The following is an 18,629-nucleotide window of genomic DNA, read 5'->3' as shown; positions in this document are numbered from 1 at the left end:
GACTTATTTCTTTTTCTGTGCAATATCTTTGCTATTTCTTTGGGGAAATTTGCAGGGAAGATTTTAGATTTCCCGCACAGTCGCTTCTCTAGCCGTTTTATAGTACAGTTCAAATGCAGTTTGTGTACACACCGTCAAATGCAGTAATTAAAAGTATTTGCCTTTGTTGTTTTGCCACGTTTTGCCTTTGTGCTCTGACAGTCCAAATGTCTAGGTTAGTGCATTTGTTCTGATACAGATGACTGGCTGTGTGTAATGTTGCACCTATAATCGTCCTGTTAGTGTACAGAGAGAGGACTTTGTGAATAAGATGAAAGCAGAGTATTCATTATTTAGTGTAGTGTAGTTTATATTCACATTCACCTAGTTAAGCTCAGACAGGGGGACATTAGCACATGCTACGACATGGCTAATATCAACTCCTAACATTTTTCATGACACATTTTACTTTTATTATTTTGATGCCCATATAATTTTTATTTTGACCATTATCACTAATATTCAAGGTGGACATGAGTCTGGGTGATGCTGAGGCTGCCGTCACGCAGGTCTGTAGGGCCTATCTTTACGCTTCAAGCTATAAACTTTCAGTCATTATAAGAACAGACTTGTACGGCTTCTAAACCTAATGTGTCCCCTCTCAATGATTTTACCACAGTCTCCTGGAGCCAGTGAGGCCGCTCCCTCTCAGGTTCAAAACTCTTACCTGTCTTTGTATTGGTCTGTCAATCATTCGTTCCCAGTTTGGCCTGTTTTTCCAATCAGGAATTCAGTAAAAAGTTGCGCTATTATTTGCATGGAATCTGATCTTTTGGAAACGCAAGGGCTGTTATTTTTCCTGGATTGGAAAAGGCAGGTTCTGACTTGGCACTGGTTTTACTTTGGCGCTGCTCCTTTGTGGCTTTTGGGTTCACATTTGCATCCCTGGTGTGTTTTGGTGACCTGTGCTCTTGGCGGGTGTGAAGACACTGTGGTTTTTCATGTTGTGTACTTTATTTTGTTCATTGTTTTTACAAGAAATACTTCTAGTGTCTTTATTTTTCCACAGTTTATTATGTATGCATTCACGTGTTCTTTCATTCACTTTGATTTATTTTGTGCATTTGTTTTATTTTGCTGTATGTCTGCCTTTCAGAGTTCAGTGGGAGTGCATGGGGAGAATATTTATGTGAGGCACAGTAATTTAATGTTGGAGGTTGGTACTGGCTCCGTCTGATGGCTGAGCAATGAGAACTACATGTTTCTATGTACTCTGACGCCATCAGAACGTCAACTTCCTGTGTACTTTGCTGTACCAGACTGCGGCCTTTCGCATTCTCAGCCTCTTTGTGCATGTCTGCTGTGTATCCAGGCATTTTCACATGGTTTACTCTCATCTGGTTTGGTTCTGTCTCCTCTCATACAATGCAGCCAAGTACAGCCAGCAGGGAACGTGTTAGAAAACAGCTAGTGCGTTCTGAAGGTTTTCATTATAATTTACTGAATTTCTTGTGTTGTATTATCAGTAATCAGCATAAAAAAAATGTTTAAAGTTTGGAGAAGAAAAGTTTTGGATGTCACAATTCAATTTTAGTTTTTTTTTTCATTGTATTGTTTATAAGTATTCAGAAGTGTGCACTCATTCCGTTGATCTCAATCATACATGTGCCATTTGTGAACATGCTTAAAAGTTTAGTTAAGTGTTTAGATAAAGCTCTTAAAAAAAGGAAGTCATTTGAACATTAGCCTTTTATTTTGTATTTGTAACACTTTTTGAATTGGTCATAGCATTGCCCCTTTCCCATGCTGTCTGTGTACAATGGCTGCTTTGTGATAAGGTCAAGAGGTGTGGAAATGTGACGTCCGATGCATTGATATGCATGCTCTGTGCATGTTGAATGCTTCAGTGTTGGTCAGTGTTCAGTGCCTAACCCGACTAATCCTGTCTCCTCCTGTGGAGTATCCTCCGTTTGGTGGTGATTGGCTTCAAGCAAACAGTGTGACCTAATAACATACTAAAAAAAAAAAAAAAAAGATTTTAAAATGACAACATGGAACTGATTGTTTCTAAACTGCTTGAGTACATTGTATTATTTAAAACTGGATAAATAAAGATTATGTGATATGATAAATAGTACTAATGCCCAGTATAGGAGGATTTAATGTATTTGTAATAATCATACTCTCTACAATTTCAGCACTCTTTGGAAACTTTCTCAACTGTTTCTTATTTTACCTCTTCAAAACAGTGTACCAAAGCAATACTGCAGCTTTAGCAAATGATTAAGCTGCAGAAAGAGAAATTCAATTAAAACAGTAGCCTCGTGGAGAGGCAATGTTTGGCTGATTCTGACAATGCCGCAGAGATGAAGTCTTAACCAAAAGGTCGCAGAGGGTGTAATCTCATTATCAGCTCCATGTTGTCCGTTGTCGTGAGGAAAAACCTCTCAATTAGATGGAAAAGTCATGTTTCACTGCAGCACTGAGTCTACAAATAGTGCTCCAATTTAAAATGGCTGTTCATTTGCTCTACTCCTCAGGGGCAAAAGCAAGTCTTATTTTTAAAAGTAAAGTGCTCCAGTGAGGCTCGGCGTCCATCATGTTGTCCTTTTGATTGACAGACTAAAGTTCATTTTTTATGAACCAAGTTTGTCCCTTCTCCTCTGTCCACCCTCCTCTTTCTTTAACTTGTTCCCGTATGCTCTTTCTTTCCCGTCCTTCACCCTCTCTCTCCCTTGCCCCTTATAAATCCACCTCCCGCCCCGATTCTCTCTCCTCCCTTTATCCCTTTACCCCAAAACCAACCCAATAGGACCATGATAAGACCCAGGATGAGGTTCTGAAACACCAAGCTAGCATTAGCCAACTCAAGCGCTCATTTATGGAGGCGCCACCTCCCTCTCCTCCTCAGCCCAACCAGTGGGAGAAACGCCTCACCTCCTCCCCCGCCACAACGATACGCGTTCAGCCGCAGCCCGTGGTACGTGTGTGGATGTTTATGACTCTGCCAAAAAAGTTGATTTGGGGGTTAGTTGTTCTTTAAAGAACAACTAACCCCCAAATCAACTTTTTTTTCTAGCTAAGTTGTATAAATGGGTATCTTATAGTGTTGTCTACGTGTATATGTCACTATTTTAACAATTTAGTGCAAATTTGTTGAAATCCTGTCTTTGTGTCCCAAACCGTCTGTGTGGCGCCATCTGCAGCGAACTGTCGGTACTGCATTTGATTTTTTGAATTCGGCACCCAATTAGCGGAGGGGAGAGAGATGATGTCAGGAGGCGAGAGATGATGTCACGGGCCCTGCCGCTCTGGGGTATAAAAGGGCTCAGTCTCGCTCACGCCCCCGTAGCGAGTTGGAGTTGGAATAACGAGAGAATATTTTCATCGATTGTCAGGTTTGCGATTAGTTGTCATAGCATTTAGGTAGATTTTATTAGGATAGCTTTTTTATTATAAATAAGTGTATAGTTTTAGTTGTGTTAGTTGTTGAATATTGTAGTTTTAGTCACTAGTTGCTTTTATTGTTAGATTAGTTTGCTCAGTTTAGCTTAGGGCGTTTGTTAGTATTGTTTTTAGTGGTCTATCGTGTATAATTTAATTGTTAGTTGTTAATTGTACTGTGTTAAGATGGGGAGGAAGTGTAGCGTAGTGGGGCTGGAGTTTGAAAAGACCATTTTACGTGCTGATTCCTTCGCCAACTTCACCGAGGTTGAACTGGGCTATGCTAGTCTTCTCCGTTTGAAGAGCGAGGCCGTCCCCACAGACACTCCTGCCCCGCCAACAATGTGAGGTGAGTGAGAAAAATAATGATTTACCCATTTTGGATTTGGTAGTAATTGCATTGATTGTAGCTGCTGTAAAAAGAGGCACTTGGTTCACTCTGTCCCGGTCATTTCTGTCAGTAGTAGCTACTTTGCTCACAGATTGAGTCATGTACAGTATATAGAATTTTTATGTGCACGTCAGAATAGATCGTTATTGTAGTGTCTCAAACAAATTCGCCGTTTTGGCCTCTGATAACACCAATCACATGAGTCGTGTAGATCTGTTGAAAAAATATGGCGTGTAAATAGACACTGCAGCCTCAGCTCCAGGCGACGTGTCCCGCACTCGCTCACTGTGGCTGAGGAACAGCAGCCACCGGTTATAAGCGCGTCTACTCGCTGCCCGGGGCAGCCTGCTAATGCATCAGTCTGCAAAGTTACGCCAACACTGTGCGCAAATGTGCACGAGTCTGAGCACCAAACTAATCGAAGTTTGACATGACTGTAGCTTTTGACAGTAGCTACAAGCTAGCCTGTAAAGCTAACGTATAGCTAGCCTGTAAAGCTAACGTATAGCTAGAACGTACTGTGTGTCTGAGGCTAAACTGACCGGCTCCGTGCGCGCTCTGCTCCCGTTTGATGCTCGAATGCGGTCAGTGAGGAGAGGGCTGACCACTCCAGGTGGACCGGGTGGTCAGTGAGGAGAGGGCTGACCACTCCAGGTGGACCATGTGGTCAGTGAGGAGAGGGCTGACCACTCCAGGTGGACCATGTGGTCAGTGAGGAGCGGGCTGACCACTCCAGGTGGACCGTGTGGTCATTGGGCGCTCACAGATGTGAGCTGTTCTTACGTGGTTTCAGAATCAGTATAGTTGTTATTGCCATTGTTGTTGAACAGGTTCACAAAGTAGGATACATTCTGATAATTATGTTCATGTTGACAAGTTTTCTGAAGTGAACCAAAGTTTACACCTATTTGGACGCAGCTTTTCAAAATGCCAAACCATTTGGAAGTTTTTAGTAGCGACTGTAGCCAGAATTAACCTGATACAAATATTTGGTTGATCTGCTATAGGGTGGCATATTCTGAAGTATATCCTAGGTTGTATTCCTATAAATCATCAATACAAACAATGTGTTTGCATGTCACTTGTGTGTGCACTTTATAAATATTATTTATTGTTATGTTTTCAGCCAAAAGTGAGCAGAGAGAAATGTCCAGACTGATCCAGTCATTACAAGGCATGCAAGTGTCCAGGCCAATGTGAAGCCGAGCAGGCGACGCAAAGGTGAAATCTATTTATCCTTTATACAGCACTGTCATTTTATGTATAAAACAGTCTACACTTTTGTTTTTTTATATACTGTAGTTAGACACAAGTTGTGTAATTACTGCCATTTTAAACGTGTTTTTTTTGTTTGTGTTTTGTACAGCTACTCAAGCCCGGACCGCTTACACAAGCGTCGGTTGTGGGACTGAGGACCTGATGGAAATCCCTCTTCCTGACAGTCCCAGAGCAGCCTCTACATCTTTAAAAAGGAGAAGGTGTGAGGTGTCAGCGTCTGACCCCAGCTTCCACATCGATGACAGTGCCAGCACTGTGAACTGTTCAAGGTACAAAGGAAATCTAGAGTTTTAATTGAAAAAATATATACAGCGTCCTGGTTTTTTGAGGGATGAAATATCCTTTATTTTATATAGCATTCCTGCTGAAGTCCCTCCACACAAGGACAAAGAACATATTGTTCTTGAGGACCAACTGCTGGAGCTGTTTAGGCGATGTCCTGTCTGGGTCACTCAACAGTGTCCTCGCTGTGAGTTCTCCAGTCAGTGGTCCAGTCAGCCCATGGTGAACAACATCCCAGCTGGAAACCTACAGCTCTGTGCTGCTGTGCTGTTCACCGGCTCATCCTTTAGCCAGATTTCAAAGGTACTACAAAAACATTTTATTTTTCCATATATTATCCGATGATAACAGATGTTTTAATTTTATAGTTCTTGGGGGCCTTCAATATTCAGGGACTGTCAGAGCAGTGCTTCTATAGGCATCAGGCAAAGCTCCTCATCCCTACGGTCAACTGGCAGTGGAAGCTGGAGCAGGATGACCTAATCAGGGAGGCTCTTGAAAGCGGCTCTGTTACACTGGGCGGGGACATGCGGGCAGATTCACCTGGTAAATACATTTAATAAACATTTATTTGAAGTATTAAAAGTCAGCTAATGTATAACTTGCATTCATGTAGGACATTCAGCCAAGTATGGCAGTTACACCATGATGAATCTAACGAGTAACAAAGTCATTGACATCGAGCTAGTCCAGGTAAAACATTACAATACAAACATAAATATGTAACTTTGGATAACTGTGCATTATGATAGAACTCATATTCTTATTTTTTTGTCTTATTAGAGCAATGAGGTTGGAAACAGCGTGCGCATGGAGAAGGAGGGGTTTGTGTTTTGTGTCCCAGAGATTGGAAAAAAATGATGCGCTGGGCCAGAAAAGGTGAACGGAGGAAATGACGAGGTGGAAGAAAAGCATTGTGAACCATCTATATGAACCATCTCTACTGGTCACCATCAAAGGCTGTGGCTGAGTGGACATCTGGGCAACTACATTCAGAATGTCCACGGAAAACCCCCTGTTCCCTCGCTGTCTTCACAGGCCTTTGGTTGGGGATGATGCAAGAGTGTGGCCAAAATCAAGTATGTGTAATTACAACTACTCCTCCCAATATCTAATTTATATTGATGTATTTACACTTCACATATCAATTTATTATTCTTTGTAATTCTTTATAATTCTTTGTAGGCACAGCAGCATGCGAGAGACTCTTACTCTTTTGTTAACACCACGTTTTTTGAAAGATTAAGCTAAAATAAGCCCACAATACCACACTTCAAATATTGAGGAATCCATAGTCTGATTCTCACAATAGTCTGGGCCTCTTATTCAAAGGAAGGCTGGCCAGGTAATGATTCCTAAAGGTTCAACAAATATTCACTAGTTATTTTATCACTTTGAAATGTTTAGAAAATAGATACTGCATATTAATGTTTATTTGTGAAATTTTAGGGTGCAGTTTGGTGCCTTGAATTATGATTAAAAAAGGCAAATCGTCATAGTGTATCCAAAATTCAAGCGTGGAGACTACACAGTGAGAGCCATGAAGACCAGAGCTACCTCAGGTATGTCACATTAAAAACAACACAACCAATGCTTTTACAAGGACAAATGTTTTGTGCTTTGTTTACAGTCTACTTTGACCAACTAATGGCCCTGCTGTTTGAAAGTGTGGTCGAGGATCCTCTCCCATATCAGGAGCACACAAAGGACCTGTGCCTGAACCATTCTGTGCCCATTGGACAACGTAATAGATTAAAATCAATGTTTCATGCAAGATTTAATTGTGGGCAGTAAAAAAAAAATGAAGCCTGTATATGTTCTGTCAGATATGTCACAGGAAGGTATATGCAGCACCACTTTATGTTTCTAGAAGCTGAAAACTTACTGCATGTATATTTATTACAGTTGGTATTGTATAACATAACCAGTCAACTTTGTCTGTTCAATTTGTTTATTGCACACATCTATGTAGACCAAGTGAGTGCCACATGCAGCTCAACCTCAAGTGAAATGTGAGCTGTAAGTTTGTAGTAAGTTTTACCAAAGAAATTGTGCTATAATTTGGAAATTGCACTGTTGTAAGAGCCAGAAGTGCAGAATCAAGTACTGGTACAAAACAAGATCTATAATTTTCATTAATATTTCAATATTCAACTAAAAAAGCATACATATAAATACTTCATTATAGTCTTTACTCTACAGTGTCATCATTCAGTGGTAGTTTAGTGTATGTGTTAACGTTGGTTAAACCTTTTAGTTCACTAAATTTAGTAATAGAAATTACTTCAGGCTATTTACTTGGGGCTAACTGGCTCTTTGGGTTCACAATGTTACAGTCAAGCCTTTAGAGAAACATGACCTGAATGATTCTGTCTCACATCTTCAATGGCAAACCAAAAACAATTTCAAAAAGACAGCGTTCCTGCTCAATAATACAGGCCTACATTTATTTATTTGATATGTTTTGTGCACTTTGCTGTAAGAAAAATAATAAAAATCTTTGTAACACAAATAGCCACGTCTCTATATCACACACTCTGCTGAGGACACTGAGATACATCTCCCATGTTCACGTAGACCACAGCAAAAGTCTACATCTAAAATAGATCGGTAAATTCTGAAGCAGCCAGGACAGTTACGTCCCTTAGCTGCGATGCTAACGTCGATCGAGCTCAATGCTAAGCCGCTAGCTTTGTAAATGACAGAGGAATAAATGACCCAGCGCCTCAGGTACAAGGCCGCTGTCTGCCACGATGCCCCCCCTGTGTAGAGAGAGCTGTCGAGCTGTCCCAGTGGAACAAGTTGCTAAATAAGTTAGCTCGCTGGAACTCCATGCTCCCATGCTCGGACTTTGTTTACGAGGAGCGCTGCAGGTGCAGCGTCGAAGTCAGAAGCCTCAAGCCCCTCCCACCCCTCACCCCTCCCGCGTGCCCCTTAGTCCTCCAGGCAACGCCCCCTTTCTGTTGAGATTTTCAAATCTGAGGCTCTGATACTGAGGCTCTGGAAGGAGGGGTTAGTAGCCCTTTAAAGAAAGCGCTCGTGGTTGCAGTCTAATGAGGATTTTTCCATACTAATCACTTTTTTTCCCAGGTGGAGATATTAACATTGACTGGATGTGTGTTTGTCGATACGTGTTGGTGCACAAATCCTCATTCTTCTCTGTCTCTATTTTCATCTGTGTCTGTAGAGCCTTGAGGAAGAAATAGCATCAATTCTTTTTGGTGCGGACACTGGCTTTTGCTCAGTTCTTAACTCAACAGTAGATGCTTCAAAAACATCTACAACGACAGCGTGCCATCAAACTTTGTCTTCTCTCTCTACCAATGAGGTGCTTCTGCTAGCTTTAGTAGCATGGTGTTTGCACGCTGTAGTCCTGTGGTTCCCAACCTGAGGGGTAGGGATCCCCAGAGAGTGTCAGGTCATAGTTCATCCAAAAATGTTATTTGTACCAACTGAATAGCAATTACATATTTGGAAAATGTATACATATGCTGGGAGGTTGGGTACCATGTAGTCCATAGTGTGAGGCTTTAATTACGTTGCTGGCATAAACGTACAGTGTTATGCCACGCAGATGTTAAGTGCTTGAATATCCTGCTCGGCGAATGCTTGCAATATTATGCGCCATCAAGCATTCAACCTTAATGAACTGTGGAGAATTTTTAAGCACGATCAGCTCAGATAAATGTTTAGTGCCCAAGCCGTGAATGCCGTTGGTGACAAATGCTGAATTAGTGAAATGAATGCAATTATTTCCATTCATTCATTTTTACTTGTTTGAGGTTTTGTCAATGACACGGGATTTGTTTTGCTTTTTCGTATCTGTTCGACTCCTTTCAAGTTTTCTTTTTTCCAGCTCAATGGTTTTGCATTCCTGCCCCCCCCCCCAGTTTTACTCTACCTTTTTTGTGCCGTGCTGAATGAATGAATGAAAGAGATGGCATTACAAAATCAACTCTTTTATCTTTTGGATGTAAAGGATGCCATTTTATGTGACGACTAATGACGCTCTTCGTTCCTCTCCGCGATTGTCATGGAAACCTTTTTGTTGTGCAGGTCACCGTGTCCCAAACGGAAACGGCTCCTGTCGAAATCGCAACCCCTGAACCCAAAGAACCAGTAAAGGTGCCCCCTGACTTTAAATTCTGTCATTCCATCCATACAGATTTCATGGTTTCCATAAGTCTCCATTGACTTCATCTTCCACCCATTGTGTGCTATGGTGTAATTGTCTTCCTCCACAGTTCATTGTCATTTGACCCTTTTAATTCCAGCTGTATCACCTGTTCTTGTTGTTCCCAATGATCATGTTTTTTTTTGCTTTTGTTTCTGTCCCCCATGCGTTTGTTGTGTGCGTGCGCATTTCATTGTCGAACTGCATGTATGTGTGTGTGTCGTATGGATGTATACAGACGGCCGAAGTTGAAATCGAAGAGACCGTTGTTGTCCAAGAGGTGTCCAAGGCCCCCAAACCCACAGTTGTAACGATCGAGAAGGTGCCGCATGAGCCGGTAGTGAAGGTGGAGGAGGCCATGCCTGTAGCCGAGGAGGACGAGCCCAAAAAACGAGAAAGCGTCTCGTCGGAAAGCGAAAGCGAGGAAGAGGCAGAGTACCACCCGAATGTCCACGTGTCCATCGCTCACTCGGAAATCCCAGAGGAGAAAGAAGAAGAAGAGGAAGAGGAGGAGAAGGTGGAAGTGGCGGAACAGTTACCGAATGACACGACGGCCATTTTACCTCCCGTTATCGAAGAAGAAGCCGCTCCCGTAGAGGTGCAACAAGAGGAAACCCACGATGCAGATCTGCCCAAAGAAGCAGAGGAGACGCACGCCACAGAACCCGAGAACGAAGAGAGCACCGACGACCCCATGTTGACCCCAGAGGAAGCGCCGCCCCCCAACGGCCTCCCACTGGCTGAGGAAGACTCTCCGGACGCGGGACAAGAAGAGCCCAAAGTGAACGGGCAGCCTATGACCGTGGAGACAGAACGCCGCCCGCAGGTTATATGTTGCACTGAGGTAAATCCATCTCCAGGCCAAGCCGCGGACCGCCCTTCGGCTTGTCCCAAACGTAGACACCCATTCGGCTCCTCCTCCTTCCTGCTTTCCACAGTGCTGGTTTTTCCTTCTTGCTTGCTTGAATATTTAAGCCCCACATCTTATTCATATCGCTGTAATGATCAAATTTGCCCTAAAGTGGAAGGCATCGTTTGAGTGCTGGCGTGTCACTACAATCATGTACACATTAATGTTTAACCGTCTCATTATTTATTCATGGATAGCACAATTGAATAGAGATGCCTATTTTAGTGCAACCGCTGACCTGTGGATAAATGGGGCTTAATTGAGGATTGCATGGTGCTGTTGGGTGCATGTTTTTTTTGCCTTGCATGCCTGTTTTGACATGTGTGCGCGCATGCTTTTGTGTATGTATCTCCTCCACATGTTTGGCAGTGCTGTTTTCTTTGCTATTGGCTTTTTTCGAAAACTATTATCGAGTGGAGACATTATTGCCAAACATTTCGGAATCGCCCATCTCACTGCCATCTTTGCATGTTGTTTACATTATGAGTGTTTCCCCGACGGGTGTTTATCCCCCCCGTGGGCGTATGTTTTATTCATGTTTGTGCCGTGTCGTTCGGAGTCTTGGGTGTCGTCGTCGTTGTTGTCGTCGGATACCACACACTGCATGAATCATCTCGTTGCTGTTTGTCTTCTGCCTTTTGTTGACAATTAGGGGCTGCTGTTTTGCATGCTATTTGCTTGGTTTGCCAGCACATAGAAGGCTGTTGTTTAGCGCGGGAGTGCGGCTAGATGTGTCCAAAAAACATTTGTTAGATCAAAATACTAACTGTCAAATCTTGATTTTTATTAACCTCTTCTTTCCCCCCCACTCTTCTTCTTCTCCTTCTTCTCCTTGCTCCTTCAGCCTCCGGTGGTAAAGACGGAGATGGTGACTATTTCAGACACGTTCGCGGCCCAGAAAACCGAGATAGCCACAAAAGAAGTGCCCATCGTTCACACGGAAACCAAGACCATCACATACGAAGCCTCACAGGTGCACGCTTTGAGACGGGCGAACTAGCGAGACCTAAACGCAGCTTTTCTCCACAGGAATGACCGAGAGCCGACGCGAATATTACAGGAAGTTAACTCGAGCGCATTCTTGTCATTGCAGTTGGATGGGAGTGCCGACGGCGAGCCCGGAGTGCTGATGACTGCTCAGACAATCACCTCTGAATCTCTGTGTACCACTACAACCACACACATTACCAAGGTACACGCACAGATCAAAGCTGCGTGATCACTCGCTCGCCCCTTTTTCAGTTGATAATGGTCTTTTCTGCCTTTTTCAGACACTAAAAGGTGGGCTTTCGGAAACCAGAATCGAGAAGCGCATCGTTATCACCGGAGACTGCGACATTGACCACGATGAGGTCAGTTTTGTTCACAGCATAGCAATATCATCAAGTATTTAGCCAGAACATCATTTGGGTGACATGTAAATGATGCTGCTGTGGTACCTAAAAGCACCTTCAATTCATAAATCATCCATGCATATAGAAAAAACATACCATTATAATGTTTTGAAATTGTTGTGCTCCTTTTGAGATCTTAATGAACATTTTCCAAAACATTGATGGAACATTTTAGGCAGAAATACTGTACTTCAATCATCATTATCTGTGCATGGTGCTTTTGTTATTGTTATTTGTGTTGCTTGTCTGTTATCGCTGGATTTCCACTTGAGCAAATGTGAGAAATTGAAAGATACTTGCATTTGTTGTGATCAGATTCCCCTTCGTTTCTGAGTTGATGATTCACAGTGACCAGACTTGTATCATCAACATTAATTTCTTCATAAATCCAGCATTTGTGTCATTTTCTGTTTTGTTTTTTTGCTTCTTTATTTTCCGTTGTCTCCCACACCACTGCCTGCTGTGTGTGATGCTGCCCCTGTGTGGTTGCCCGTGGCCAATGCAGGCACTGGCCCAGGCCATAAAGGAGGCCAAAGAGCAACATCCAGACATGTCTGTCACCAGAGTGGTGGTGCACAAAGAAACTGAATTGGCTGAGGAGGAGGAGGATTGACTGACGCAGGTAATGGCGGCATTGGAGATCTGCAGTAAAAGCTCTTCACCTGTGGAGTCGAGACGTGGGCGAGACGTGTGTCATTTCCCAGTATGAGTCAGTCGCCCAATTTAAGTCAATCATGCTACTCCAATGGCCTGAAAGGATTTTAGTTTTCTATCCATTTAAGGCAGCTGATGAAGCACATTTGACATATTTCAGAGTGGGGCCCTCACTGCAGACTTGCCGTAATCACCAAATTACTGTACGTATATTAATCAAAACATAGTTGGCCTTTATCGGTTTAAACGCGTGTTTTCATAAACCTTAGGCAGATATTTAACTGTCAAAATGTACTTTAAAAGGGAACATTTATCGATGTCCCAGGATGCGTCTTAGTAATGACACTTGCACTATCACTGCAGTAGTACATGTACATCTGAGCATGTACAGATCAACTATAAGATGCACATTGGGTACCAGTGTTAATTTTGACAACATATTTTAATTTAGTTTTAGTTTTAGTCTTTTGACGAAAATGTAATTCGATTTTAGTCTAGTTTTAGTCAAAGAAATATCTTAAATTTTAGTCTAGTTTTAGTCGACTAAAATTGCAAGTAAATTTAGTCGACTAAATTTAAGACGAATTTAGTCGACTTTGCATTGATAATATTCATCATAATCATATTTAATCTTGTTCCTCTGCTTCATGGAGCTGCTCCACATGAACAAAGCTCAGAGCTGATCCTTTGGCAGAGAATTTACATGATCTGAGGCTCTTTCAGACGGTCAATAGAAGTTTGGATGATTTTAGTCTCTCCCTTTCATTTTTATTTAGTCTTATTTTAGTCGACTGAAACATCTGGACATTTTGGTCATAGTTTTAGTCTCATGAAAAACTTTTAATTTAGTTTTAGTCCAATTTTAGTCGTCAAAAATAACACTTTGACTAAAATTAAGACTTAAATATTTTAGTCGACGAAATTAACACTGTTGGGCACTGACTCAAATTAGGGAATGACATAAAGCTCCTGATTCCAAGTTAATTCCCCTTTTATTTGTGTTTCTGCAGAGCTGAAGTGGCCATGTCGACTCGTGACCTACACAACCACTTTGGGAAACCGTGACTGAAAAAGGAGGGAAACGCACCTGAACCTCTCATTTCTAAACAAAGAAAAAAATAATATCCTCGCTCTTTCCGAGGGAACAACAGAACCACTTTGTTAGATTAACATTTGTAGCAGGTTTTTATTTTTTTAATAGTATGTTTTCTTTAACTGTATTTTACAAAGAAAGAAGTTAGTGTGTCTTATGTGTCACAGAGTAAAAAGCTATAGGGATGCACTGATAATCAAAGCGGAGAGTAGATAGGAGGCTAACATGCTAAATTATTGTACTGGTTGTCAGTACGACGATGTGGGACCTTTCGATGTAAACTTGTTCGTTCTCCATGTCATCAGCAGATGAACTTTACGCATTCCTACAAATTGTCATATGAAATTCCCCTGGTTGCGACACAAGGTAAATGCAGAATGTGTTTACACTACAGAACGGTTATATCGAACAGTTCACAGCTTTCAACAGAAGGTTTGACAGCAACAACTCCTTTTTAAATGTTTTTTTTTTTTTCTGTGAGAATAGTTTTTCAGCCACACTCATAGTGACAAGCAGCTACAGTTTTTACAAAATCGTTTAAAATGAACTTTTGATATTTGGAATAAATGTATACAAAGATGTAATTGGTGCAAAGCCAGCTTAAGGTGTCTAATAAACATACTTTGGCTTTATTTTTTTCCCCTTTCCATATGAGCTTTTGGGCGTCACGGACTTGATTGGGAGAGATTAGCCGTAAACAGTTACTTAGAAAATGTTGCCAATCTAAAAGTTAATTGGTGTCACAAAAGGGATGCCAAAAAGAGGAACTGACTCAAATGAATAAGTAAAATTCCACACAGCTCTTGTAACTTTTACGTTCAGTTTGAATCGAAGCACCTGGCGAAAGTGTGTAGGTGTAAGAGGCTTTCACAACTCTAAGCTTTATAGGAAACACTTCGTTTTCAGTGTGTTTTAAGCTTGTAGTTTTCATCCGGTCTTAGAAACGCATCGTAGCAGCTGCTCTACATTGCAAACAGTTGTAACACACCAGAAGGTCTTCATCTTGTCAGTGTGTTTGTTCAAATGCTTTTAAAATATGGTTTCAGTTTGTTAAAAAAACTGTCTGACATCTCTTTTAAATCATGTAAAATTTCACCACCATTGACTGATTTACCCGATGGTCCTGATGATTCTACTTAAACATTTGTAATAACTTTATTGACAAAATAAGCTTTGCCATTACTATGCAGTTAAACATTCCACACAAGCTTTAATCCTCTAGTTACAAAAGAGGCAAAACGATGATAGAAAAACAGTTTATGAAGGTCGATGTTAGGCAGCTGTAAAGGCTTGTGCTTTTCCAAAAACACGAGTGAGCACCAGTTTTAGAACAGTTTATTGTATGTGTTCATATGGTTTCTCTAAAACTGGTCTCCGCTCGCCGCTGGGACGTCTTGTTTTCCTTTTTTTGGGTATTTTCAATGTCGTCACAATGTGTTTGAAAGAAACATCCCAACTGATCAACATTTGTTTTTCCACATGTGACATTATCGATCTGTACTGTCGGCTTTGGGGCCCAACTGCTGATAGTCTCGTCACAGGAGCTTTGGGGCGCCTGGTCCTGGTTCTCCCGAAAAAAATGTATGGATTGTAATTTGAATATGTTGAGGGATAAAAATTACTTTTTTATTTTTATGAAAAGTACAATAGTGAGACAATAACACTTCAAACAGCTGACGTAAGATTGACCAAAAATGTGCTGAGAAATGAAAGCTTTATTCACCGGGGGGGAGGGTTCTTAATCTTTTAAGAAACTAAACAAAATGGGAAATCCCACCAGGTTCCCCATCGTTTCTTTTAGCAAACCAGTGATCACAGTAGTTTTTGATCTAGCAGCTTCAGTGTTTTGTGTCTCCCCACACACCTCTGCAGACGCCCATTGTTACACGTTTATATAATAAACCATTGTTCTATTCTAAAAAAAAAATTTACTTACTGTCTTTTTTTCCTTTGTCTATTATAAATGTTTTTACAAAATGACAATAACATGTTTTGTATAACACTAGTCCTGCTAGTCTATCAAAATATTTAAAAGTAGTATAGCATAGACAACATAAGTGCAAAGATTACCAACTATAATCTTTGTAACAATGTAACTAACCAGTCTTCTCCTTTAACTGTACAAATGCATCCCATGACCATGTGTTTACCCCGTTAGTTTTGCAAAGTAAACCTAGAAAAAATACTTCAGAGCCTACAAGCTGCTGCTTCTCCAGTCTGCACTTCTGGAGTTTGGCCTGGAGGTGGCGCTGGTCTTCAGGTCCATAGACGCTTCAACTGTAACAAAAGAACATCTGTGAAGATACATGTGCTGAGGATGGACGCGCGTGAACGTCGGTGAGATTATGGAGAGATCAGAATTTTGTGGGTCTTGGACTTCAAGATTTCAGTTTGTTTTACTGTCGGGCAAGTTTATAATGTTGGGCGGGAGATCAATTCTACTTTGCAAGGATTGTGTTGGACAAACGTCTCAAGGAATAGCCTCGGCTGCCTGGCTAAAAAATAATAATAATAATAACAATGATGATGATGAAACTTCAACTAGAAAGTCTTCAGCCTAATGGTCACGATTTATAATAGGCCTATAGCCTATGAAAACCATCCAGAACATGATATACAAACATGTGAGATTTTGCTTTTTAGGCCTTGACTTTACGTATTGAACATAGGCAGGATGAGTTTTCCATAGGCTCCTTGTTTTGACGAGTTACCCCCACCCAAAAACATGACCCTCCAAGGACATCCAGAGGAGGAAGAGCCAAAATATAGAAAAAGAGCGTAAAGTCAGATTTTAGTGTTGGCGAGACAGACAAAACCTGTAAAATCTGTAGTAGTAGTAGAAGTAGTAGTAGTAGTAGTAGTAGTAGTAGTAGTAGTAGTAGTAGTAGTAGTAGTAGTAGTAGTAGTAGTAGTAGTTTATTCGGTCAGTTCATTCCAATTCTTTGTGTACAACATGAACAAAAGGGTTTAGGCTGAAGTGAAAACTTAATACGCCGAACCCAGATTACAGACTTTCACCAGAGAAAAAACAAAACATTAATAATGAACAATATCAAGTGTCAAACAGACGAGAAATGAGCCTGTATCTGGAGTTAGTAACATACATTTCAATATTCCAACAAATATGTATACATACATTTGTTATATGTTAATTTAGTTGGAACTAAATCATGTCATCATTATTATTTTTTATTAGTTTTTTTCTTACTTCATTCATCCTAAGCTTATATATTCTTGAATTTTAGCAGCTTTAAACAACTTTTTGAAAGCTTTGACTGTTTGGGACAGTTTTAAATGATCTTCCACAGATTAACACCTCTTACAGAAATACATCCACTCTTTTTATTCTTTTTAGCTTTTGCTTTTTTTTTTGTATAATAAAGATATTGGCAAAATATGCACCATCAAAAGTTGATGTATTAAAATATATAGTGCGGAGTCATTTGCTGAAATGGGTTTGTGCCATGGAAAACAACTCAGCATAATGTTTATCAGTTTCTATTTCTGTAAATATCTGTTAACTGTGGCTACTATAGAAATAAAGCCATTAAGTTGTTCTTAATCAGGCTTACACGGCTTTATCGTCTTTCAGTCAAGTAACAATTAAATAACCTATTGAAAACGATTCTGGGGGGAAAAAATCAAAAAGGATGTTAAGGATGTCAAAGCTAATATACAGGGAAAAGTTACCACATCGTATACTTAAGTAAGGGTACAGCTCCTTCAAAATACTACTACTTACTTTCTGTGATAAAAACTGCTCAGAAATACAGGTACTTCAAAAAGTAGGTCAAGTACGTGCAACTGAGTACTACCTGCCTCTGCCTACATCCGAATAAGGTCATATTAGGACTGAACCACCCACTTTAAATGCATTACAAAAGCATAAACGAAATGTAAACATGAACCACTTGTACTGCAAACTAAAGATGAATGAGTGACCTTGTCCTTACCCTGTGTGAGTTTCCAGGTGAAGAACACGATGAGCTGGAGCAAGATGAGACCGACGCTCACGAACAGCACAAAGGCAGAGATCCACAGAGGAAAAACGTCGCCGGAGCCGGACTCAGTGATGGATCTGAGGAACAAAACCAGGTCACACCAGGGCGCGGTCACGACCCCCATCGCCGCACGGTCACCGCTGGAAACAACACGGAGGAACAAAAGGTACAGGTCAAAGGTCAAAGAGGTCTTCTAACACTGAGGAGGCCAGAATGCAGATGTTATGAGATAATGTACTGTATGATTTGATGATTTGTGTTTGTCATAGAGAATAAGCCTGTCCGAGAGTGGCATCATTTTAACCCTTCACCCCCACCTGAACCGAGCACATGTTCCCCAGTTCGGTTTTACCCAAATCTAAAAGCTTCTTGAAAAAAAGCAGCAAAATAGCAAAGAAAATGAGGATGAAAACACAACAAGAATCCACAAAAGTACAGCTAAAAAACGCCCAAAAAGTGACAAAAGTGCAACAAAAAAGTGACAAAAACTCAATAAAAAAGCCCAAAAAGGTTTTATCCAAATCTTAAAGTTTCTTGGACAAAAAGCAGCAAAATTGCAACAAAAATGAGAAGAAAACGAGGATAAAAAGCCACAAAAGTGCAGCTAAAAAGTGACAAATAAGTGATGAAAGTGCAGTAAGAAAAAAAAGTGTCAAAAAAAGCCACAAACAGTGACAAAAGTGCAACAAATAAGTGACAAAAAAGCACCAAAAAAGTGTCAAAAACTCAACAAAAGTGCAACAAAAAAGCCACAAAATTATGACAAAAAATTTTGTCATAAAAGTGCAGCCAAAAAGTGACAAAAACTCAACAAAAAAGTGTAAAAAAAAATGTACAAAAAGGTTTTATCCAAATCTTAAAGTTTCTTGGAAAAAAAGCAGCAAAATAGCAACAAAAATGAGAAGAAAGCGAGGATAAAAAGCCACAAAAGTGCAGCTAAAAAGTGCCAAAAACTCAACAAAAAAGTGACAAAAAAGTGATGAAAGTGCAGTAAAAAAAAAGTGTCAAAAATAGCCACAAACAGTGACA

The 18,629-nt window shown here is 40.7% G+C and overlaps 1 protein-coding gene across 11 annotated transcripts in view; it reads left to right on the top strand.

Annotated features, from left to right (window-relative positions):
- epb41l2 (erythrocyte membrane protein band 4.1 like 2) overlaps positions 1-14,264 on the top strand; it is a 44,105-nt gene extending 29,841 nt beyond the window's left edge. For 4 of the 11 annotated variants that reach the window (XM_079571789.1, XM_079571790.1, XM_079571786.1 and 1 more), the window contains 11 exons: positions 507-548; positions 659-691; positions 2,792-2,959; positions 8,562-8,702; positions 9,431-9,499; positions 9,787-10,392; positions 11,303-11,431; positions 11,552-11,650; positions 11,730-11,810; positions 12,358-12,474; positions 13,517-14,264. In XM_079571789.1, the coding sequence (XP_079427915.1) occupies positions 507-548; positions 659-691; positions 2,792-2,959; positions 8,562-8,702; positions 9,431-9,499; positions 9,787-10,392; positions 11,303-11,431; positions 11,552-11,650; positions 11,730-11,810; positions 12,358-12,465 (1,476 nt within the window). In that variant the 3' untranslated portion in view covers positions 12,466-12,474; positions 13,517-14,264. Of the gene's footprint in view, positions 1-506; positions 549-658; positions 692-1,135; positions 1,196-2,791; positions 2,960-8,561; positions 8,703-9,430; positions 9,500-9,786; positions 10,393-11,302; positions 11,432-11,551; positions 11,651-11,729; positions 11,811-12,357; positions 12,475-13,516 lie in introns of all 11 variants that reach the window. The other 7 variants (XM_079571791.1, XM_079571794.1, XM_079571795.1 and 4 more) reach the window with 7 other exon arrangements.
- Positions 14,265-18,629: the final 4,365 nt, after the last annotated feature.

Source organism: Gobius niger (genome assembly GCF_951799975.1).
Source record: "Gobius niger genome assembly, chromosome: 15".
Taxonomy (NCBI): Eukaryota; Metazoa; Chordata; class Actinopteri; order Gobiiformes; family Gobiidae; genus Gobius; species Gobius niger.
Note: the sequence above shows the minus strand (reverse complement) of the source record. Positions and strands in the feature narration are given on the sequence as shown.